Consider the following 23,467-nt stretch of genomic DNA (forward strand, 5'->3'; position numbering starts at 1 on the left):
GCACAATTTGCGGGGGGTCCAGAACAAGCTTTCTAGCAATGTTTCGCAGACGGTATTTACGAAGAAAATTCCGGATGTGACGCAGGCTAGCCTTTGGTTGCAGGTAGATTTTCAATGAAGCATTTATCCCTAGTGACGTCATCGCCACAGTTTTTTTTTTTTTTTTTTTTAGTAATTTTTTCATAAAAATCGTGGCGATTAGTTGGATGCTTTTATTACTTTGATCGTTACCGGGGGGAAAAAAGAAAGGACATAGAAATATTTGATAGTTTTGGTGGTAGACTAAAAAAATCTTTCTGGTCCGTATGGGGCTCGAACCCATGACCTTAGCGTTATTAGCACCACGCTCTGCCGACTGAGCTAACGGACCCAGATGAAAATAATCGATCTTTAATTAGAGTTTTCTTATTATTCTGTGGAAGTACTTGAAGAGTTTACATTTTGAAAACATTTTAACTAGTTACTTGGTTAAAAAAAAACTGTTGAAACAGACAGGACGGTGGACTCATAATTTTGCAGACAAAGAAGCTTCCGTTTTTCGTTTTAGAGACCAATAGTAACTCATTCAGAAAGTACCTGTTTTAAAAATATTTATCATTTTAATTAATTAACTTTTAAATGTGCATTCCATCATGGTTTGTTTCATTTATATACACCAATTAAAAAACGTCGCGTTCAAAAAGTTTGAATCATCGAAACTAAGACCGAAGGGTGTTCTGGGTAATCTAAATCCTGGGCATTTGAAGAGTGTTTGCATACAGACACATGTGGAGAGTGACAAAATGCTTTGTTTGGTAGCTTAACGCGATGATCTAGAGCTGCAAAACTGCAATATGTATAACATGAGCTTTATTAACTGTTTACCCAGAAAACCTTTCGGACTTGGCTTCGATAAGTTTCTTAATCCGACAACGTTTTTTAATTTGGTGTATATGCCTTCCATGCTTTGTTTTTGCTTAGGTTGCTATCAATAGACGTCACTTCCGGTAATAGCTGCGTTTTTGATGGCTTGTAGAATCTTGGAGGTTGTTTTGATCTCTTGTTTTCTGGTTTGATATCGTGAAAATAGTCAAATGCAATAGTTTGAAGACTTATTTTGATATGTTTTGACTTAGCATCCGCTAGTTGCCCCTCAGTCAACCGCTTGTTTGCCCCCCTGTCAACTCCAAAAAGTCACGTGATTGATAGTAAGCAATAGGACCGCCCTCTAGAACACGCTCATCAAAACGTTGCTTTTTACTATTTTCTATTTTTTTTTTTTTTTTTTTGGCTTGTTTGTAAAAAATATTAAGACTCTGATGCTCTCCGAAACTATAAGACGCAGCATTTGGGCGCAGGAAAAGTGTAAATATTAATAGAGATCTTCCGTAGATTGATAGCGGGATTTCTTGATGTACATACGATTTGAATAAGCATCATTGATTGATAGAATGAAGGGATTTACCCCGGGAAATAAAAAATACTAGTCAAAGTGTAATAGTCAAATAAACACAAAAGAAAACAATGGATTTATCTATAGATCTCTAGTGACTCAGTAAAAAGAAGGTTCTGGTCCGTATGGGGCTCGAACCCATGACCTTAGCGTTATTAGCACCATGCTCTGCCGACTGAGCTAACGGACCGAACTTAGTTGATGTCTATGAAACCTCTAAGACAAGACATATTATCCGAACTGCGATTAAAATAACTTGATTTGTAGAGTATTCTTAGTTTCCTCTGCATTCAGCCGTCATGATACACACGAGCGCTCTCCACGAAGGACCCGCAAGGATCTGGGACAGAAACTAATGACTTGTGTTCGCATCAAAAACGGAAACAACTACGGTGTATTTAGTTTACGTCTAACTTTTATGCTACGATCATTGTCAGGTCCTTAGCAGGCAAAAATTACTCCGTTTCTAGCACTTTGCTAATGGAGTTGTGTAAAGCCTACGTCTTATGGACCATAATTACAAGGGAAAAAGAAAAGATAACGAAAGCCCCTGGAGAGATTCGAACTCTCGACCCCTGGTTTACAAGACCAGTGCTCTAACCACTGAGCTACAGAGGCTTTGATTAAAATATGAATTTAATCTAAACATTTTATTATTAACAGCTTAAACTTTCTTCTTACAAGTTGTTTCTATGGAAACTTTTACCATTCTTGGAGAAATCTGTAGCACGAGAGCCTGCCATGCTATTTGGTCGGTGGCTCGTGATTTGCTAAGACAAATGTTCTGATCAAATTTCATTTAAACTTTATACTGTTGCTTTAAAGCTTCAATAATAAAGAAATCACAAGATACAGTTAAAAAAAACCCTACCAAATTAAAGACAAAGCCTTTATGACATTCGAAACCAATATGGTGGCTATGACGTCACATCGGGTGTGTGTGCCAACCAACCACACCTTTTAAAGTTTTCATACATTCTCGGTTAATTGTGAATAATTGCAAACCACCTATACCGTGGCAATCAGCAGACATACAGACTTTTTTGAGTTTGATAAACAAGATGTATTCTGGTTTAGCTTGGATACAAACAACTCCATGGAAGGTAAGATGAGCAAAAAATGTTTGTACATAAGCTAGACCAGAATACACCATGCTTGCTATCTCAGAAAAAGTCTATTGAGCTCTTGGCGCAATTTCAGTTTCCAAAGCACTGCGGCTAGGATATTTCACTTGCGCCATTTCTCTGTCATTTAAAGCCCAAGCTCCAGCGATTAGAGAAAAAGTCCAACAAGTGTGTGAAGTTACGGTGATCAAACTACGACTTCAGGCTTCCGTCTTTGTATTAGGATTAGTTCCAAGTCTTCGCAGGCTAAACATGTTTTTGATCATGACAAGGAGAAAAAAAGTCAAGTCAACGAAAGCCCCTGGAGAGATTCGAACTCTCGACCCCTGGTTTACGAGACCAGTGCTCTAACCACTGAGCTACAGAGGCTTTGTGATTTGATACATTCAGTATAAACAGTTTAAGAACTTCTCTTCACTTGTTTCTATAGAAACTTTTACCATTCTCGAAGAAATCTGTAGCATGAGAGCCTGCTATGCCATTGGTTCAGCGGCTTGTTTGCTAAGACAGATCACTATAATTGATTCTAAACTTTAATTGATAATGTTGCATCCTTAGACCTTCTTTCTGGAGTGCCTCATTATTCATATTATAAAGATAAAGAAAAGATAGAAGATACGCACAGCAAAGCCAAACCAACGACAACTAACTTAACACATCCAAATCCAATATGGCGGCTATGACGTCACTTCGGGAACCAAAGAATAGCGTTTAATTTGCTGACAGCACCTATTTATATAGGTGTCGTCTCGCAGACATAAACCTTTCCTGAGTTTGATAAACAATATGTGCTTTGGTCTAGCTTGAGTATTAGCTAACAACACCATAAAAGGCAAGATGAGCAAAAAATGTTGGTATCGAAGGTTAGACCACAATGCATTATGCTTGCTATTTCAGAAAACAGCTTAGGGCTCTTGGCGCCAGTGCAATGGGGGTAGGATATTGAATTTGAGTCATTTCTAACCGCCTCTCTCCATCGGTGCCCTATCTCTCCATCATCGATTTTCAGGTCCTTTTTTAAAAATAAGTCGAAACGAATTGTTTGAGGTCACTGGGAAATACGTACGGCTTCAGGCTAAGCAGCTAGGCCGCGTCACCAGCGAAATTGTCGATTATTATTTCTACGATAAAGTAATATAAAAGATTGTGCTTCTCTTCATGTCTTCCAGCTTCAGGCAAAAATGACTTTTCTTTCATTTAACGTTTGAAATCTAGGACATTGCTATAAATTATATCCAAAAATATGTGACACTCAAAGCCCCTGGAGAGATTCGAACTCTCGACCCCTGGTTTACAAGACCAGTGCTCTAACCACTGAGCTACAGAGGCTTCGATAAATTATAAATCCTAAATAAGCAATTTATTGACCACTGTTTCTCACCACCTCGTTACCATAGTAATTTTGTTATCCCAGATACCATCCCATTCTTAGTTAGGGAGCTTGCTGCAAGCACTCATGCGCAAATGTATGCGTGAGTGATGTGATAAATCAGCTCGTCATACTCATTTTCCAATTCAATTTTCGAACAAGTGGTCTCTTGAGTATTATTTTACCTTGTTTTCAATTAAAAGTTAGAGTCAATCCAAAAGGTTTAAAATGGAAAAATGCATTCCTCAGTCCATTTTAATATTTGTGCAGAGATTTTAAATTTAGGGTCGTGTTTGTGTATTTAGGTTTTGATTGACCTTGGATTGAAGAATTTAAGAAACACAACAATTAAGGAGGTATAAGCTTTTGGTCGGTCGGAGCCAAGATAATTTGTTTCTTGTTTGAAAAAGACATTGACGTTACGTCTTTTCCATTTCTCATTGAATTTGAACAAAATGTATTTTTGTTTCAATAGCCAGTACGTAGTAGTCGGGGTTGGAAAATTAATATCAATAACCGACGTCAGAGAAAATATTCTGACGAAGTTCCCAAAGTGACGTCATAGCCGCCATATTGAATTCCGATAGTTTTAGGGCTTGGCCGTTGGCTTCTTTGTTCTTTCGACTGTGTTAACTATATCTTCTGTGATTTCGTTCTACTGCGTGGGAAAAGTGGCCAGAAAGAAAGCACTGAACAATATAAAGGTAGAAAATCAAGCAGCTCATTTCTCATGGGCCGGGAAGCAAGCCACTGACCCAATAACATGCAGGCTCTCGTGCTACAGATTTCTTCAAGAATGGTAAAGGTTTCCATAGAAACAACTCGTAAGAAGTAGAAGTTATTTATAAAAAGTTTAGAATGAACAAACTTAAACATCGAAGCCTCTGTAGCTCAGAGGTTAGAGCACTGGTCTTGTAAACCAGGGGTCGAGAGTTCGAATCTCTCCAGGGGCTTTATAGACTTTTCTTTTTTTCTCCTTGTCATGATCAAAAAGATGTTAAGCCTGCGAAGGCTCTTACCAGCAAAAATAGGAAAAAAAGTGATGCCTTATTTGTTGCATGCTTACTTATTTCTTGCTACTTCAAGCTGACTGTTGGGTTGCAAGCATTGCCAAAAGAAACATGCATGGCGGCCATCTTGGAATTAGCTATTTCGAAAATGAGAGTTTTTGAATTCCCGTTAGCGAAGGTACGTTTGTTATTGGGGGAAGGGGGAAGTGCTGGGACTTCAAAGGGGAGATTCATCAGCTACAATTTGAGCTTTTTGAAGGAACAGAAATTCATCAAAATATCACAAATGCCCCTCAAAACCGGCTCTGGAAAGTCGCATTTCCGAAGGGTCTCAATTTCAAAATTTTCAAGGAGCATGCCTCCGAAACCCCTCTCGTTTGCCTCAGAAAACAATTCAGTCTCTCGCTACGGCCCTGCCTTGTTGACTTGATAGAAAGGTTATGAATTTCTTACTGAGCAAAACAAAGGGGCTACGACCATTTTTAAACAGTTTCACTGCGAATCCCCCAGCTTCACCCCCCTCCCCCCTCCCCATAAAAAACGTACCTTCCCTTACTTTCTACAATTCCCAGATAGCTGCGGTCAAGTCGCTTTTAATTGCACTCTTATGGTTAAAATAAGTAAAATGATTAAAATAGAACAGCAATTTTCAGTAGAATTTTTTGTGCTCCGCATACTATTAAATGCCGGATAAAAAATCAAATCTGAAATTTCGGAGAACAACCGATAGAGAATCGCTTTTATTGTTAGCATTCATTGTGAAACTAGTAGTTTTCTACTTCAAGGTATAAAAGACAAGCTTAATAGAACCATTAATCATCACTGGTTTTAAGTCTTAATTCAGACAGGATACATAAGACATTATGCAAACAAAACAGTTAGAAAAGTGAAACAACGGAAGTATTCTACAGGTGCAACGAATAACAAGCTACAATTAATGGTTGATATCAGTTATTTCATTTTTTTTAAACCTTAATCAGTGGAATTTCTCAAAATTATTCTTCAATTCGAAATTATATTTTAACAGAAGTTTTTATTCAAAGAGGTTACAAAAATTATGCGTTCATATATAAATATCACTACTTCCTATGATAAATGATATGTAAATTAGATTTATCAATCGTAAGATCACTACCTCATATTCTAGCGTATAAAAAAAAGCGAAAAATTCAACTGAATGTTTTAAAGAAATTCGAGTAAAATATCAATAAAAATGATGAAGATTGATTATTTAAAAAAAATAAAACTAAAAATAGTGAAAAAACAGCATTTTATCATAAAAGAACTTGACTGAATTGTATCGTATCGACTACTAGTTTTACATTATCTAATTACAATATTTGAGCTCAATTTTAACAGCTTTTGTTTTTTGTTCGACTCTAAGGAATACTCGATAATTCAATCACTTTTCTAATAACATAGTTTAGCTATATTTTTTGTTATTTTAAAGAGGCTCACCAATTTGAAGTCAAAATAAGATAATTCACGAACCTATTTAGTAAAGGTGTCGACACTTGAGTCCACAATAAACACAATTATCGTCATTTTGAAACGTTTTGAAGACTTCCACGGTTTCTAAATCGTCTTTTTTCCACGTATCATTGCAATAAGAGTTTCTAGCATCACTCCTTCCAGCATTCTCTCTGTTACCTTGCCTTGTGGGATGCTAAAACAAATATGTCCTTTATGTCCTCTTTTTCCAGGCGTTGTCAAAACTCTCGGCAAATCGACGAACGAAACGGGAACGATTTTCGACCGAATATTGTCTTTGTTTTCCTTTAAAAACTGGCTGATAATCTTCCCGTTAAAGTTGACTTCGATTCCTCCCTCAGCTTTAAACACAGAGCTTTCTTCATTGTCGATCAGTTCGTTTGTCTTAGGGGAGCAAACGAGAATGATACAATCACAGTTCACAAGCTCTTTTTCAAGCGTCGAGTTCCTTGTCTTTTCAATGTCGACCAGATCGAACACTTCCACATCACCGTTGGACTCACTCTCTAAAACTGTACGTAATTTTTCTGCATTTTCGACATTCTCCTCGGTAAAAAGAAGCAAGGTCCTCTTAAAACTTGATCGCTTCGCCATATTTTCTTTTAGAAGAATTATTAATAAGTAATTCTTCCTCGTGTGCGGTTACAGATCCAACCACAAGCCTCGATGCAAGACAGGTTACTAGGATATGAGAAACACTAGTCAAAAATTTAACAAAAGATATTTGAAAACGCTTAAAATTTCTCGAAAAGTAAATCACTATTTTCACACACGAAATGGCTTTTTAGCATAAATAAAAATTCGGAAAAAAAATTAGTTATATAGAATTTTTATCGAAACTGCAAGGCTAAAAAGTGAATGGCTTTATTTCACTTGTAATTTTCGATTTTCGATTGGAAACGCTTGTCATGAAAGCCGCGTTGTAGGAACGATTTCCACAGGTGGTTTGAACAATGGATATTAAATAAACGCTTACATTATAGAACAAAAAGATACGTTTACTAAGGACTAAACAGCAAAATACATTATTTATTTAGTAGCAAAGTGATTTCGACTTATCACGTTCAATTTTGCGAATTAAAATCAGTTGAATCGTCGTGTTTATTCGATGGTTTGTCGGGAACTTTTCGGAACATTTCCGCGAATTAAAATATCTACTTTTTCTTTTGTTCTTTTTTATTCTTTCCTCCTTTCTTATTTTCAATTTTTTCCCTTCCTTCCTTCCTTCCTTCCGCCCTCCCTTTCTTTCTCTTTCTTTCTGTCTGTCTTTCTTTCTTCCTTACTTACTTTTTTCTTTCTTTCTCTTTCTCTCGTACGCTTAGGGAATCGAGACAAATTAGAACCAAGATTTTACTTTACTTTTAAAGAATTCAGGTAAAGACATATGTGTATAAGTATTACCATGAACACAATTTAACTAAATCATTCCTTTTACTTAATACATATCTTGAAACTAAACGAAAATAAAATTCCTATTTAACGTAATTTGTCAAAGAAAATAATTTCGTCGTAAAAACCAGAAATATAACAAAAAGTATGAAGATTACCAACGCTGAATATTCGAAGCGTTGTATACCGCGTTAAGTAGTGTAAGGGTTTAGAACTGACTTTTATTTGCGGAAAAAAAGTCACAAGCTTAGTTATTTTTTGCGCGATTTTGACTAAATGAAAACCCAATGAAAATGGTGAAGCCATTTTAGTGTTATTGTTCACGTGCATATTTTTAAAATTCCTGAAAGAAATGTTTGGTTTTACTTTTGCAGTGCATGTGTCGCAATAGCTGCCATTTTGATTGACTTTGACTAAAGTTTGATCTTGGTGTCTTTGGTCATGTCAACTAACATGGCGGCCACTCGTCTTTTTCCTTTTTTTTCTCATGTGAAGAGATATTGTATTTAGCTTTTGGGATTAACGACTTAGTTCTTACAAGTTTTTGTGTACAATGGAGTTTATGATAATAATAATTATAATAATAATAACATATATAAATAAATAAAAATATCAACAAAAATTTAAATTGATTCCCACGTTGTTTCCTCCGATTTTACTGACTTCGCTTCGTCTTATTTCTGTGTTAAAAAAAAGTAGCGAAACGATTAGAAATGAGCAGAGTAATTTATTTGTATTTAAAGATCATGTAGGTTAACCTTTTTTAAGATAAAAACTACCGATAGAAACAAGGGACGTTCCGATGTCAACATAACATCATATTCAAGTTTAAACTCAAATGTGGACGCGAAAGACTATATATATCCATCATCTACAACGTCCACATTTCCAGGTTAGTTTGAGCTTGAAAATGATGCTATCTTTGAGTTACATCTAAACGTCGCTCGTTTCTATCGCTAGTTTTCATAATAAAAAAATATTTTATTTGTGTGCAAACATCTCTGAAGGAATAAAACTGGCAGCCATGGTGAAAGCCATGTAGGATCATTTCATGACTATAATGGATTTGGAATCATTCCTAAGGGAATAAAAGTGGCAGCCATGTTGGATGACATTCACTATAGGTGGTTTGTAATCATTCCTAAGGGAATAAAAGTGGCAGCCATGTTGGATGACATTCACTATAGGTGGTTTGTAATCATTCCTAAGGGAATACAAATGGCAGCGAATATAGAAGAAGTTTGAAATTAGTAGTCCAAAGGAGTATTTTAAACTCAGAAAATGTAAAGGAGAATGAAGAAAATAAAGTTGAAGGAGAAAAACCAGAAAAGTGGAAACGATGGCAGTAGAAAGAGCGAAATGCACATGCTAAGGCTGTTTCACAAGCTGGTTTAAAAGACTGGTTTCGTTACTGACGTGACAAAAGCGAAATAATGAATAACAAACTTATGTTTAATTTCAAGTTTCACTTCCTTCGTAATGCATCGTAATTATTGAAAAAGTAATTTTGTTAAATTTCCATTCAAATTTCCTTTCTATTCTAAATCCCTTTTTTTAATTTATCTAATACCTTTTTCGCATCCCATTTCTATTCTACACATCTCCATTTAGGCCATATCCTTTATTTTATAATAGCGGCATCCCTTGAGTTAATAAAAGAATAAACTAGCTGTTGCATAACGCAAATGAAATGCTGCGAGTATGTATAAGATAATACCAAAAGATGTTTATGGTATGTAAAAACTTCCGCATTTGATTGTGGAGTTATCTGGGATGGTTTGTCTTTTAAGTGTCTCCTTCCGTAAGGATCTGATCTACGTTGGCGGCAGTCCAGTGTTTGATTGGCAAAGTCTGAGCACAAAACAGCGCTGAAAAACTCATGAAAGAATGTCATAAAATCGTTCATGACCTTAATGAATGCTTCCAGCAATAAATAAGTTTGTGTTTGACATAATTAGAGTACAAAAAAAGAAGGCTTTCCTCGAACCTATGTAAACAACAAATCGAGCAACGTGTTTTCAACGTCACACAAATTCATGATAAAACCCGCTGAACAAACATACTGCATAACTCCGAAAATCATCTCGACAACCACAAATCGAGATTCTTTCTGGCATATAGCACACAGGGATCCCAATTGTCAAGATTAGCCTACAATAATAATAATGCCGCAAGTACGAAATTGAAGGGGAAAACTACTATGCTCGAACTGATGGAATCTCTAGAAAAAAGTTAGTAACCGATAAGGCATGAAGATTGTGCTATCCTTGTGACTTCCTTATGCAAGTTATAATCTCTTAAAGGATGCGTACATGGGTATCAAACAACAATGCACACTTTAATACCTTATGCGATACCAGTCTTTCTTTCTCAGCGGTATCTCGTCTTATTCTAAACAACTTTGATGTAACCACTCTGTCCCAAAACTGCAGTTCTTTCCTTTCTTTTTCTTTCCTTTTCTCATTCTTCAGAGCCATTGAACATATCGCATAACCAAGCGAAAATTTCGTTCTTACATCTCGGATTAAAAATGCGCAACCGATGATGGAATTTCGGCTCGTTCGTGTCGTCGTATTCTTAGACGTAGTGGCACTAGAAGTAGTTGTCCTTGTCGTTGGAAACGCAGAGGGTTTCACTGTTATTTCTTCTACCACTCCCTCGGGATTATTGTGTGTTGGGACCGTTGATGGTGGTGTTTTAGTTGGATTTGAGGGTGCAACAGTACCTCCTACTTCTTCCTCTGGGTTATTGGGTATAGGAAGCGTTGGTGTTGTACTGTGGGGTGCCACAGTCTCTTCATTGGGGCCACTGTGAATCGGCATTGTTGTTGGTGCTGTATTGGGAGACGCAACGGTCTCTTCCTCTACCTCTTCTTCAGTAGGTGGTTGGGTTGGGTTATTTTGACTTGGTTGCTGAGCTGAACGACGAACCGAGAGCAAGCAACATCAAAAACTACGTTGTGTCCCTACTATTAGGAAGCTTAACTATCGACGAAGAAACACAAGACGACGAATAAATGATGACGTCACGGTTGAAGAACCCTTGGGCGAGGAGTGCGTTTTCGGCAGGATGTCTTGAAAGCTAAGCAAGCTTTACTCTCCACGACAAACACTTAAAGGACTACTTCGACGATATGGTGGCCATCTTGCCAGAGTACAAAACAAAACAAACATGACGAAAAATATATAGTTTCGTGTGTTTGTGTTTCTTTTATGGGTACAAGTGATCGATGTCTTAATTGATCTTTTTTTGTATTCTCTTGTTGTGAGATGTTAACATCAATCGACGTCATTACTGTAGGGGTTTATTTGCCCCTTGGATGCCCCGTGATGCCTTGCGATCCAAAATGGCTGCCGTATCGTCGAAGTAGTCCATTATGACATCATTTAAAGGCAATCTACTTTTATTCAAAAAACAAAAAAACAAAAACAAAAAAAAGGAAAACAAAAACAAAAACGGCTCAAACATACAAAAAGCGCATACATATTCAGTCTATAATATGTATTTTCGGAATTGTGAGAGGTTATGAAAAAAAACTTTGAACTTTAAAAAGGAAATAACTTGCGTTTTCGTGTACAACTGGAAAACCCGTAGCCGACGAAGACAGGACGACTGGTTCCCTTTACAGACATGTACAGTGCCTTAAACATGTAACGATCCGATTTCCGATCGTCGTCGTCGTGTGTTTCGTCGTCGAAGCTTGAGCTCCCTATTACTATATCGTGACGCACGAACGACATGTTAAAACAAACCACACTTCCATTGACAAAAGCACGATTTCTCAGTTATTTTTCTAACAAAACACATATTAGCCGTTGCAAGGTTGAGGAGAAAACTAGGTCGAATTGGCATTGCAGTACATTGTTGGACTGTCTTGGGGGACGCCATCTTGGAAATATGTCCCTTAAAATATCCCCAATACACTGCACAGGCTTACTTTCATTTTGTGACAGCGAGACACTAGATGCTTTTTCCGATATCTTAGATGTTTTGGTAACTAGTTTTGAATCTTTTCTTCTTGCTTATGTAATATGAGATTCTTCATGCTCTAGTAAAGTGTTTTTTTTTTTGGAGTAAATCAGCAATGCAACTGTCTTCTAGGTGCGTATCCAGAGTTTTCCATGGTGGTAGGGTGAGGGGAGGAGGGTTTGGGGTGACTCTACTAACCTCACAAATCACCTAACCCTCCCCTTACCCACAATAGATACAAACGTTACAAATGTATTGTCAATGGAAGGTTGGCAGAGGGGACCAGGAACCATTGATACGCCCTTTTCTTATTTAATCAAATGCATAAAAACTAAAGTGTGCAGATCAGCTTGTGAAAAGCCTCGGAAAAAAGACACAATTGCCCTATTCCACTAGGAAGTCACCAGTTTGTTTATAGGGGGCAGAATTATCAAAAAATTTGGACTAAATTCACCCAATAGCTAAATTGATAGCTCTAAATGTCTGGTTTTCAAACCTTTGTTGGCTATCATTGCTTTTCTAAGTTCTTAATGAATTAAATTTTTCGCATTTTTCCTTTTGTAGTTAATGTTTTGTCCGATGATTCTTAGCGTCTTTTCATTTAACGTCATAATCAAATAGGGCAATTGAAATGATGAAAAGCACCTCGAAAGAGAGCAGCTAGGCCAATTAGAAAAGAGTTAGGAAAGTTAGCATTAGAAAGGTCAAGAAAAAAAATTAAATTTGAGTTCAGTTTGAAGAAATTAAATCTAGATTGAGAACAGAAGTCGATGGTGGAAGAAAGTGTTGGAAAAGGGTTAAAAAATGGAGATAAAAGAATGATAACTGAGAAAAAGAGACAAAGGTACGACATCATTATCACGACATCAAAACTGACAGCGAAAAATGTTAAATCACATCAAACCATAAATAATATTCCTGGAAAAAAATACACTATACACCGAATCAAAAAATGACGACCAATGTGAATAATTATGGTTCTGCAATGACTAGCGTCGTGTTCACGTGGAAACAGAAAAGCGTTTTCACATGTATGAGAGGCTAGTCAGTCCCTAGTCAGTGCAGAATAATAGTTATTCAAATTGTTCGCCATATACACGGTTCTCTAGGTAGGAAAGCATGTCCTACTGCAATGAGGTTAATCCCGAGACCAGTAATCATGTCAGTAGGGTATGATCATCATATCACGTGTTATTCTCTTGAGATTAAGATTCTTTGTTTGAATTGTATCCACATTTTTTTGTCTTCTCATGAGCAACCGTTAAACCAAGAATAGTCCCTTTCACAGTTCCCAGCGCCATCTTGAAAGGTAGCCGTTCCTTTGCATCGAAGCGAGACGAACGGTCGCTTGCAATGATAGAGACCTTTTTTTAACACATTGGACAATTATTCACATGTCTCTATCATTGCAAGCTCACCGCTCGTCTCGCTTCGATGCAAAGGTACGGCTACCTTTCAAGATGGTGCAGGGAACTGTGAAGGGAACTATTGATACTCTTAGGGAATGACACGTGGTCTGAAATGGGAAAACATTGCGTCCAAAGTAAAGAGTTTTGTCATTTGCCCGTTGCCTTTCATTACAAAGTGGTAAGGGATTGGAGGGTGCGGTAATCGCTTTAGAGAAGATTTCGTATGACTGTAAAACGGCACCACACACGGCACGGTTATGGTACGATTTGATGACATACTTTGAACCAATCAGAACGCACGAGATAACTACTCATCCAATCAAAATATTTGGACACACCGTTAAATTTACGGCACGGCACATCCGTACCATTAGTTTTTCACAGTCGTACGAAATCTTCTGAACTTAGACTTGTGAAGAAAACGTTATCAAGGAGAGATAAACGAATGATAAAGTTGAATAACTTACAGCCTTCGACCTCAGGTTCAAGAATTTCTTCCTCTTCCGCGCCTGCTCCTAAAAAATTAATACTATATTGAGCCTCTAGTGAAAGTGGGAATTCAGTTAGTTAGTCGTGCCCTAACGTTTTGATCAGCCCAGAGGTTGTTTCAGGGTTCGATCTGTGAATAATCCGTGACCTAAGGTCGATTTAAGATATCTATAAAATTTGAAGAAAGGTTGAAGGCGGTTTGGAGACCGAATAACTTAAAGGGTTCACACGAAAGCCGAGCATTACCTGCGGGACAAACATCACAGCAGCCACCATTTGGGTCTGGAACCATCATGAAGCGTGGACATGCAGTCGGAGCGCCTAAATCATAACCGCATTCTACCGATTGGCACATTGGTGGTTGGCCGTTTGCGCACTGGCAAAAATTACACTTGGAGGTCCAGAACGTTTCAGTAGCGGCACAGATGCTTGGTTCTTTATACAAATGCAGAAAGAATATAATAGAAATCAATATGAATGTATGGAATACATATCATAGGCCTTTTAAGTTAGGACGTATTTCCGGGTCAAGCTGCTTACAAAACCACTAAAATAAAGCGATAATGTCCTCAATGATTTAATCTAAACCTAAGACAATTAGAACTTTGGATAAAAAATCCTGTCCAGAAGAAAATGAATGAAAACTCTTTATAGAACTGGTTTTCGTTTTGAACCTGGACGTCGTTTTTCTTTACGAGTAGAACGACTTTTTCAAAGTTAACCAATCATGATTAGCGTGAAAACAGGAGCCAATCAGAGATAGCAGTAAATGTTTGTCTATGCTGCTTGCTCCTGATTGGTTCAACTCGAAATGCCTCGTTTTCATTCTGCTTTATGATTGGCTAAAAATCTATTCTCAAAAATACGTACTTGGTTTGTAAGTTACTGGTGCAGAATAAATTGTGGCGATTGTTGCTACGGCAACCACCAAAAACAACATTAATCGAGACATCTTTTTTTCCCTTTCTAGAAAACAAAGACGAAAAATCGTTAGATCACCTGACTAGTGTCGCATCTTTTGTCAATCTCTAAAGCTCGAATATATTTACCATTAATATTAGGGACTGGTTAGTATTATCCAGTATTATTAGTATTTATCCCTTAACATTAACGTTAAAAAGGTAGGATAATATAATAATATTATTAATAATAATAATAATATGTAATAATAATATACATTTGAATTTCCTACCCTGTCCCGGGGGTAGGGGGGTTTCAATTGACTAGTCCATTAAACAGGATGTTTGTTTATCAAATTAAAAATAAAGCATTTTTTGAGTATAGATTTAGGTTTAGATTGTCAGTTGGTTTCCCCTTTGAACCATTTCAAATGCGAGATCCTGCAACCAATCAGAATCCCCGAATTCAAAAGCCATTTAAAGTGTTCTATGTTTCTGATTGGTTTACGACGGAAGTCATTTCGGAGTCCAAATACTTTGCATTTTTCAATGAATTACCGTATACGAAATATTCTCGTGCCGAAAGAATCTTTTACAAAGAGTGTCTTGTCCTCATATAATTACTTTCAAATTTCATACACGTTTTATTAAAGATATTATTCTTGTATTCGCGAGCGAAATTTTGATATATGGCTTCGAAAAACTGTTGCTACTCAGTTTTGTGTTGCTACACTGTTTCTTGGATAACTTCATGGCCATTTGAATGTGGCATCTTCATTAAGTCCTGAGAAATCACCATGGTACAAAAAGCGGAAACACATAAATTTTCTGTTCCAGTGTAACAAACGGCAAATAAAAAGGTCTTCTCTCCGTTTATTGGAGTCAAAGCAAGGCAAAAAGAGGAATTCAAAGAATCGAGTGTTCGAGAGTTGGTCTACTTTACATGACAGTATTTGTATAATTTTGATTCTTTTGTGGTCAAGTTTGAGACAAAATTTGATTTTGGACACCAAAAGTAGACCGCTAACAGACAAAGATTTTGAAAATAAGTATTTTTTACCGAGTTTTTCTCATAAATCGAAGAAAGTAAAGAGTTATGGACCCTTTTCCAAATTATCTAAGATAAGGGGCTCATAACATAAGAAATACCGAGCAAAAATTCCGTCGAAAAGAAGTTATTTCTTTCCTTTTGTTTGTTTTTATTTGTCGTATTTTTTGTTACCCTTTCACGGCATCAAATTAAATTTTTTAAATGCAATAAGACAATTCAATCCAAGTCGAGTTTTTAATAAAGTCTTGAATTCACAGAAGAATTAAACGGATAAATAACGAAGGTGACTGATATCAAGTGTAAACATGGCGTAATGTATTATTTAATGTATAAGACAATTCAATCCAAGTCGAGTTTTTAATAAAGTCTTGAATTCACAGAAGAATTAAACGGATATGAAATAACGAAGGTGACTGATATCAAGTGTAAACATGGTATAAAACATCAGAAAACAAAATCATCGGAAATTACATAAAAACGAGTAAATCCTTTAAGTCAAAACTTTGAGATAATTTTTTGATAAATAACGTATTAACAAGAAGTTAATAATATCAAATTGTTAATTTACCTTGATCAGTCGAGACCAGGACGTCTTTGTTAAGTCAAAACAGCTTTGTGAAATATGTTCATCGGGTTTCGCTTCTTTTATAGGGAGAATATTCTTGATTAATGGCTGACAGTGTTTGGGCGGTTTTCGATTCTCTAAATTAGTTTGACATGCATTCGTAAGCCATGATTGGATAAAAAAGATATCAAGAAAAAATTAATTACAATTAAATTACAATGTTATTAGACAATTGTGAGCATTTTACTAACTGAAAATTTCTACAAGCTTTTCTTCAATAACGAGGGATATTTTAGGGCATTTTTTAGGGGCATTAATTCAGTAGAAAAACGAAAACAAACGTACCCATAAATTGAGAAAACGAAGGTCCTTCAGATTTGAGATTTGAATGATTTCTATTGCATAACGTCCCGTCTTGTATGAATATCAAAACTTATGAATCTATCGTAAGTTTACTTCAAATACTACCGCACACAAAAACGCCGAAAATTCAACAAAATTTTCTTTATCATTTTAAACAAAATTTCATGACTTTTCAAGAACATTTTCATGTTACCCGCGCGTCCTTTTTATTTACTTCGATATTCAATTTTCATGAAAAATTCTCAACAAAAATTATGAATTTGTACTATGCCGAAAATTTTCATGCCTTTCATCGCATAACGTCCTTAACTTCAATATTCATCATTATTCTGATTTTATCTCCCATTTTTTGTTATCCTTCATAGTCCAATAATGGAAATATTCAGAAATCCAATGTCTACAATGAAAAAATACAATTGAAATAATATAGCATTAGCATTAGACTACAGTTCAAACCAAAAGATAAACAAATAAAGTATATATTTTAAAATATCAAAAATATCGTATCGAGATCCAAATTCAAGTTGGCGAATCTTCCAGATAGTTTTTATCGCTGAACCTATCTTTACCCAAGTGTTGTTCTCGTCTCCAAAATCGATTGCTATGACAACGGCATGTCGTTTTCAACCTGATTAGATGTAAATAACAAATGATAAAGTAAATAATTGATTAGAATCACTACCTAGGTCTCTTAATAGCTCAAGTAAAACTCGTAAAATTTATGAGCTCCTCGCTTTGTTTAAAGGGTCGCTAAGCAACGTGTTTTTCCAACAGCTATTTTCAGTTGCTGGCACGCTCGTAAATTAACTACGTTATTGAGTGTCGGCGTGGGAATATACGAATATAACTTATTCTACTCATCGTATCGCGTTTGTAATCAACCGTTAATATGAAGAACTTCTTCATGATAGGCATTTTGTCAGAGGGCTTTGAAGTGGTTTTTTTATTTTTTTTTGCTTCGTCCTTTATTTCAGCGAGGTTTATGTCGAAGTAAAAACTATGGATCTAGGTTTATGTCGAAGTAAAAACTATAGACCTATAGACAAACGAAGACCAATGCCATTCTCTTGGCTTCCGAAATAACTTTTTTTATCATATCTTTTGAACAAAATTTGTATTATACAATCCTAATTTAATCCCAAAAAACTTTCCAACAAGTTTCCCCCCGATCATGTAGTTTGCTATAGCGAAATTACAAAAAAATAAATCCACAGGAATTAAAGTGTCTAGAAAATGTTACTTCCCTGATTTGTTTGAATAACTTTTCTACTTTCTCTCACTACTTCTTTTGCTGTCGTTTGTTTTGTTTTGTGTTTTTTGTTGTTGTTTTAGTCTTATTTAAGGTTTAATTTCTACATTTAGTAGATATTAGTAAAAATAAGTAACGACAAACAAAGTAACAAAATATTGTAGCAATCGGTTTGAAAATGTTTTCGTTTGGAACAAAAAACATGACAGGTTAACAATGAATAACTATCGATTTTAAGTTTAAAGTTCAGTTGACCACGTGTGGGATAAAATATTTGAAATGATTAAACTATTTATCTATTATTTTATGACAGAGATAGACGCAAAACCTAACCAGGAAGTGTTACCCTGAGAGCTTCATTCTTCAAGCTGAAAAAAATCAACTTAACCAGTTAAAAAAGAATACAAATTTTTGAAGATTCTTTCATTTCTTTCAGAATTTCCGGGTGAGGTAAATAGCAACAAATGCGTGGGAAACATTACGGCAAATTATTGACGTAAACGAAAAAAAGCAAAGATGATTGTGAAACCATATTACGTCGTTCGATGAAGTCCATGTTACGGCGTAGATTTTAGCTTCACTTTTTTCCCCCTCCTCTTTTCCTCGTTCTTAAATCTGAAATCAATTCTCTTTTCCAACTTCCTTTTTCAATTCTCTTGTTCATTCATTGAGTCATTTACTTCTTCATTCATTCTCACGAGAAACGTAAAATAAAACACAAACAGAAAGTTTTAAACATTTCAAAAAATATATAATTAAATCAACCAAAATCATATCTCATCCCGCAACAGCAAAAAAGATTCAAAACTTTAAAATCCTCGTTCAAAATTTTCTTTTGAAAAAAAGGTATTATGCTAAGCAGAAGCTACATATCTAAAGCTAGTGACTTTGGGCACGTAAAAACAGGGACTCGACATAGTTTTGGTTTAATCTTTTTAACGAAATAAATCACTTTCAAAAGCTTAAAACACAAATTTGATGAACACAAACTATTTTAACACCCCAAGGTATAATTTTATAATTACCTGCACATTATTAATAAATAGAATCTAATATTTACTTACAATCGTTTTTATAAGGATACAAAAACGATATTAAAAAACAGTCATTTCTTTTTGATTATCTTAGGGCATTTTTAATCTAAATGTAACTTTTTTTATTATTCTTGTTTCTTATCTGTCTAAGAGGACTGCAGAAGAGAACATCTTCCAAGATGATGGTTCTCTCTTGATTTCATTCCAAAATTCCTGTGGAAAAAAAACAAAAACAAAAACAAAAAATACAAAAAAAAAAAACAACAAAAAAACAACAAAAAACAATGTAAAGATAAGAATGATTTATATGACAGAAAGAGGGAAGTTTCAAGTTTTCTCAAAAATTTTACTCTTCCTACACTTTTGTTGAGTTGTGTTAATCATAGACTGCCAAACTGCTTAGCAACACCTTTCTAATGTTTTTTCTTCTAATGAGTGTGTCTTCTTTAATTAGAATATTAACACTTGAAACTTGCGTCATGGTTAAACAGATAAAGAGAAAAACATCAAGGATATTGTATCTAATGAAACATGATACTTTTTGGGGGAGGGAATTCATAATCAATAATTTGAAGTGATAAGGAAAAAGGAATGTGAGGCATAACTCAATGGAAATTATTTACCAAATTTTAATATCATTGGTGTGTTAAAAATAATTAAAAAAAAACTAAAATAAAAAAATTACATCATTAATTTTATGACCATGAGTTTATAATTGCTTATTTCATCTTAATCTAAGTGAAATATTGACAACAAACTAGCATAAAAGTGAAATTTCTTACAGCGCAAAGCTATTACACATTTTATTCGCATACCTTTATGTGCAGGCTTTTTCCTACCAAACAAGCATTTGCACGTCTCATTTGGTAAAACCAGCCAGATTTGATTCTAAATGTGACGGTTTAACATTCTGAACCAATGACAAGTATGCTAATACATTGAATGTGGTCATATTTTTGCATGTTGCACTGTAAGATATTCTTAAAGTGTAGATCAAGAAAAATTATTTTTTTCCAAAACCACTTATATGTGAATAGTGTAGTAGTATGGTTGTATTATTTTTGTATGTGAAATTTTCTTTTCAGAGATATAAACATTTGAAATATCAATATGCAAATGAGATGACGTTAATTCAAGACTAATTTATTATACAAAAATGCTGTTGTGGAAAGTACTGCTGTTTTTTTTTTCACCTGCAAGTCATCCTTATTTACTGAAATATATGGTTTTGTACACTTCTCAGGGACGGCGGAGCAGTTTTTTGATTGGGGGGGCTCAATAGTGACATTGTATGGCAAGGTGGGGGAGCTGAGTTTAGTGAGAATGTATTAAAATTTCACGGCACCCCTGCTTCTAGGTTATTTCACTTCAGAACACTTGTCGTAAATCACACATTGCAACATGTAACACATTCTGGAATTTTTGTCATCTCATTTGCATATTGATATTTCAAATGTTTATATCTCTTAAAAGAGAAGTCCACATACAAAAATACTGCAACCATACTACTACACTGTTCACATATATATTTTTTATACACTTTAAGAATGCTGAAGGGTGGCATCTCAAACTTTCAAACTGAGAATTTTGAAAATATAAATTAATACAAGAACAAACAATGAATATGAAATTAATATAATTAGTTTTGTTGTCTAAGCTCTAACCAAATTTTATCTACTTACCTTCCAAAAATGCAATCTGTTCATTTTCTTCAACTGTTGCATCTAAAAGTAAATTAATGTAGATTAATTAACAAATAAAACAGCTTTTTCTGTGCTCCATTAAGTAATAAAGCACGCAGGAAGTGACGCAAGCATGGAAGAAGTGTTAGGAGAAGCATGACCCGTAGGCGAGTACTTCTCACACTTCTTGAGTGCTTACGGCGCTTCCTAAGTGCTTTATTACTAAGTGGAGCAGAGGAAAAGCTGTTTCATTTGTTTTATTATGTGGTTACAAATTTTATTTCTGTATCGAATTTATTTATGCAAAACGAATAACGGTTGCAGCACTTCTTGCCCGTGGGTGGCATCAGCACTGTGCTCCGTTCACCAATAAAGCACGGCTGTAGACCAATCAGCACTCACTTACTACCCTAACTATGTAGTAATTGATTTTAGTCTATATAAACAACCTCCACAAGTTGCAAGCTTTTTGAGTATTAGGCTCATTTTCCTAGTTTGAAAGTTTATTGAATGTTATGGTTCTAATATTCAATCACAATTTCCAAATCTTCTTCGCATCAGTGGCATAGCGAGAGTCCCAGAGTTTGGGGAGGGAATTGGGTGAGGGGGATGACAAGGGGGGGGAGGGTGGGGTGGCATTTCCAAGGGTGCACTTTTGCACAAAAGCCCCAACAAAATCCACAGGAGCTAGCGCTCTGTCAGTAAACAACATGCACATCCTAACTTTACTTACCCAAGTCTTTCTTTTGTATTGTCTTTCTTTTTCCAAGTACTGTCTTTTTGTACGCTTCTTTTGCAAAATATTCTACAAACATTTCCTTTGGAAACAAATTGTAGTCCATTTGAAATATTTGGTTAAAATTTACTATAACATCTTAACCGGTGTTTCAGTTACACCAACAATTAAAAATTTATAAGTAATTTTGACTGTATAAAATATGAATTCATGATTTGAAGTTAAACGACGAGCTTACCGCTGCTCGTGTAACTACAAAAACTGCTTCTTTATTCGCTAACTGCAGGTCAGGATCCAGTTTCATCATATTCCGTACTCTCGTTTGTGGAAACTGTGTCAGTTTTGATGGCTTGTCTTCTTCTTGAGTGCCAGAAAGATCTTCGCTTCCTTGGACTGTTTCACCTTCTTCGTCCGCCATCTTGAAAAAACTTGGCGGGAAATAGTCGACTGGTCCCTAGTCCCTCTCAGTTTTATACTCCAAAGGGATCATATAGATAGTTTTTGCTAAGACGACAGCCGAGGCCAAGAGTTCACCGGTTTAAAAAAATTGAAAACAGTACTCTCATGAAACAATAAAAAATCAGTAGACATCGCACTATTTCGTACATAATGAATGGGATATAGTTGAGTCAATGGGGACCTTTTAATTAAATTGTGGTGACCTCCTCAAATTATTCGGATTACGAGTTACTGATTGGGTAGGAGGGGTTCACAAAATATTTTTCTTTGGAATATAGGATGTCCCGCAATGTCATACCCACGTTCCTCTAATACCTTCTGCTAGCTCATCGGAGGGCTTTTTTTCTGCCCTCCGGTTCTAGTAACCTCTGCTAGCTCACAGGGTATGTTCCTCCGATCAATTCTCTTTCACCATACTACACATTATGCCCTTATTATGCGTACTTTCTTGCGCATGCGCAAAGCCCACATTCCAAAGAAAACCATTGTTATACAAATAGCAAACAGGTATATAATGTGAACGCCGGACAGACCAGGCCTCTCCTTTCTTTGTGCCAGCGCACAAGGTAAGCTCACGTTCCTTGCTCGTTTTACTTGATACAATTTTGTAAACGAGTTGACTATTAACGGGACTTTGTTCCTATGCCTTTATATTTCTCAGCAAATTTGCCTGAAGAAAAATGCCGAAGACTACCGAAGAGTCTCTCCATGCAGATAATACGGTTAATCCTGACGATTTGCCGCTTCTACAAGATGACGGTCCATCTTTGTCGACCGAGCTGTTTACAGAAGAGTCGCTGTCCTTCCTACAACAGAGATTAGGAATAGACTCCATTGTGTCGGCGATAGATGATTTGTCTAACCTCGTAAAGAGATCTCAAGACGTTAAGGATGATGAACCATCACCTAAACGTGCTCGACTGAGCTATGATCCGAGTGCCTCACTCGGCGATTTGGCAAGCGATATATTATCTGACGACGCCGAATCTGAACTCCCGCCCTCTATCTTCGATGATCAAGAGAATAAAGGTCCCAAAGTCAAAGAAGCTTTGGCGAAACGAGTAAACGAATCGTTTACTACTAAACCTATTGAAGACAAGATGAAGCCTCTGCTTCAGAAATATCACACGCCTGAGAATTGCGAACTCTTGTGCGTGCCACGGGTGAATTCACCTTTGTGGAACGAGCTTCCACACAAAGCAAAATCTGTGGACCTTGGCGTCCAAGAAATACAAAAGATGATTGTTAAAACTGCTCAAGTTTTAGTGTCTTTGGCTGAATCAGCTATAAAGGCCAAGAAGGAGAAAGAACTCCTTGAACCACAAGAGCTCCTTGGAGCCCTTTCTGATGCTCTTGCATTCATTGGGAATGCTGGTTTTCAGACATCACTCAAGCGGCGAGATTTGCTCAAGGCTTCTCTCAGCAAAGACTACCAGTCTTTATGTTCCGCTTCTACTCCAGTTACAACTCATCTCTTCGGAGATGACTTGTCTAAGAAAGTAGACGATATTGCTAAGGCGAACAGAATTGCCGTCAAGATCACCAAGAATCCTGATACTCGAGCAAGTGGTGGAAACAGAAACCGCAATCGTCAAGGACAAGGCTCTAAGGATTTTTTGTCCTCAAAGCCGGGCCCAGCCCGGCGCAACAACAATTACAACAGATTCAATCACAACCGCTCGACGCCTCGTTACGAGAAAAAACAGTCGACAGAGTCAGACACTGCTGCTCAGAAACACAAGTAAAT

At 36.1% G+C, this 23,467-nt stretch overlaps 2 protein-coding genes and 6 non-coding genes across 9 annotated transcripts; 1 reads left to right on the forward strand and 7 right to left on the reverse strand.

The window, feature by feature from the left end:
* Positions 1 to 297: 297 nt before the first annotated feature.
* Trnai-aau (transfer RNA isoleucine (anticodon AAU)) lies at positions 298 to 370 on the reverse strand. Its single transcript has one exon. It is a non-coding gene; the product is annotated as a tRNA-Ile (tRNA).
* A 1,179-nt stretch (positions 371 to 1,549) lies between these two features.
* Trnai-aau (transfer RNA isoleucine (anticodon AAU)) lies at positions 1,550 to 1,622 on the reverse strand. The gene has a single exon. It is a non-coding gene; the product is annotated as a tRNA-Ile (tRNA).
* Positions 1,623 to 1,977: 355 nt separating this feature from the next.
* Trnat-ugu (transfer RNA threonine (anticodon UGU)) lies at positions 1,978 to 2,050 on the reverse strand. The gene has a single exon. It is a non-coding gene; the product is annotated as a tRNA-Thr (tRNA).
* Positions 2,051 to 2,852: 802 nt separating this feature from the next.
* On the reverse strand, positions 2,853 to 2,925 carry Trnat-cgu (transfer RNA threonine (anticodon CGU)). Its single transcript has one exon. It is a non-coding gene; the product is annotated as a tRNA-Thr (tRNA).
* Positions 2,926 to 3,812: 887 nt separating this feature from the next.
* Trnat-ugu (transfer RNA threonine (anticodon UGU)) lies at positions 3,813 to 3,885 on the reverse strand. The gene has a single exon. It is a non-coding gene; the product is annotated as a tRNA-Thr (tRNA).
* Positions 3,886 to 4,805: 920 nt separating this feature from the next.
* Trnat-ugu (transfer RNA threonine (anticodon UGU)) lies at positions 4,806 to 4,878 on the forward strand. The gene has a single exon. It is a non-coding gene; the product is annotated as a tRNA-Thr (tRNA).
* Positions 4,879 to 7,403: 2,525 nt separating this feature from the next.
* LOC116296023 (uncharacterized) lies at positions 7,404 to 16,684 on the reverse strand. 2 transcript variants are annotated; one of them, XM_089030307.1, is made up of 7 exons: positions 16,543 to 16,684; positions 16,201 to 16,334; positions 14,553 to 14,648; positions 13,929 to 14,117; positions 13,661 to 13,708; positions 10,161 to 10,732; positions 7,404 to 8,495 (listed from the first exon to the last, which is right to left on the reverse strand). In XM_089030307.1, the coding sequence occupies exons 3-7, from the start codon at positions 14,632 to 14,634 to the stop codon at positions 8,490 to 8,492; spliced, it is 897 nt and encodes a 298-aa protein (XP_088886433.1). In that variant the 5' UTR covers positions 14,635 to 14,648; positions 16,201 to 16,334; positions 16,543 to 16,684; the 3' UTR covers positions 7,404 to 8,489. The 2 variants fall into 2 exon arrangements, with proteins under 2 accessions (XP_088886433.1, XP_088886434.1); XM_089030308.1 differs by lacking the exon at positions 16,543 to 16,684 and having other exon boundaries at positions 16,201 to 16,366.
* Positions 16,685 to 17,622: 938 nt separating this feature from the next.
* Positions 17,623 to 22,112, reverse strand: LOC116288471 (DNA polymerase epsilon subunit 4). Its single transcript, XM_031695266.2, has 4 exons — positions 21,500 to 22,112; positions 21,259 to 21,343; positions 20,526 to 20,567; positions 17,623 to 19,056 (listed from the first exon to the last, which is right to left on the reverse strand). The coding sequence occupies exons 1-4, from the start codon at positions 21,677 to 21,679 to the stop codon at positions 19,043 to 19,045; spliced, it is 321 nt and encodes a 106-aa protein (XP_031551126.1). The 5' UTR covers positions 21,680 to 22,112; the 3' UTR covers positions 17,623 to 19,042.
* Between the last annotated feature and the right edge of the window lie 1,355 nt (positions 22,113 to 23,467).

Source organism: Actinia tenebrosa, unplaced genomic scaffold, assembly GCF_029948245.1.
Source record: "Actinia tenebrosa isolate PJP-AT-01 unplaced genomic scaffold, QUT_ActTen_1.0 PGA_scaffold15__27_contigs__length_11533743, whole genome shotgun sequence".
In the NCBI taxonomy this organism is placed as follows: domain Eukaryota; kingdom Metazoa; phylum Cnidaria; class Anthozoa; order Actiniaria; family Actiniidae; genus Actinia; species Actinia tenebrosa.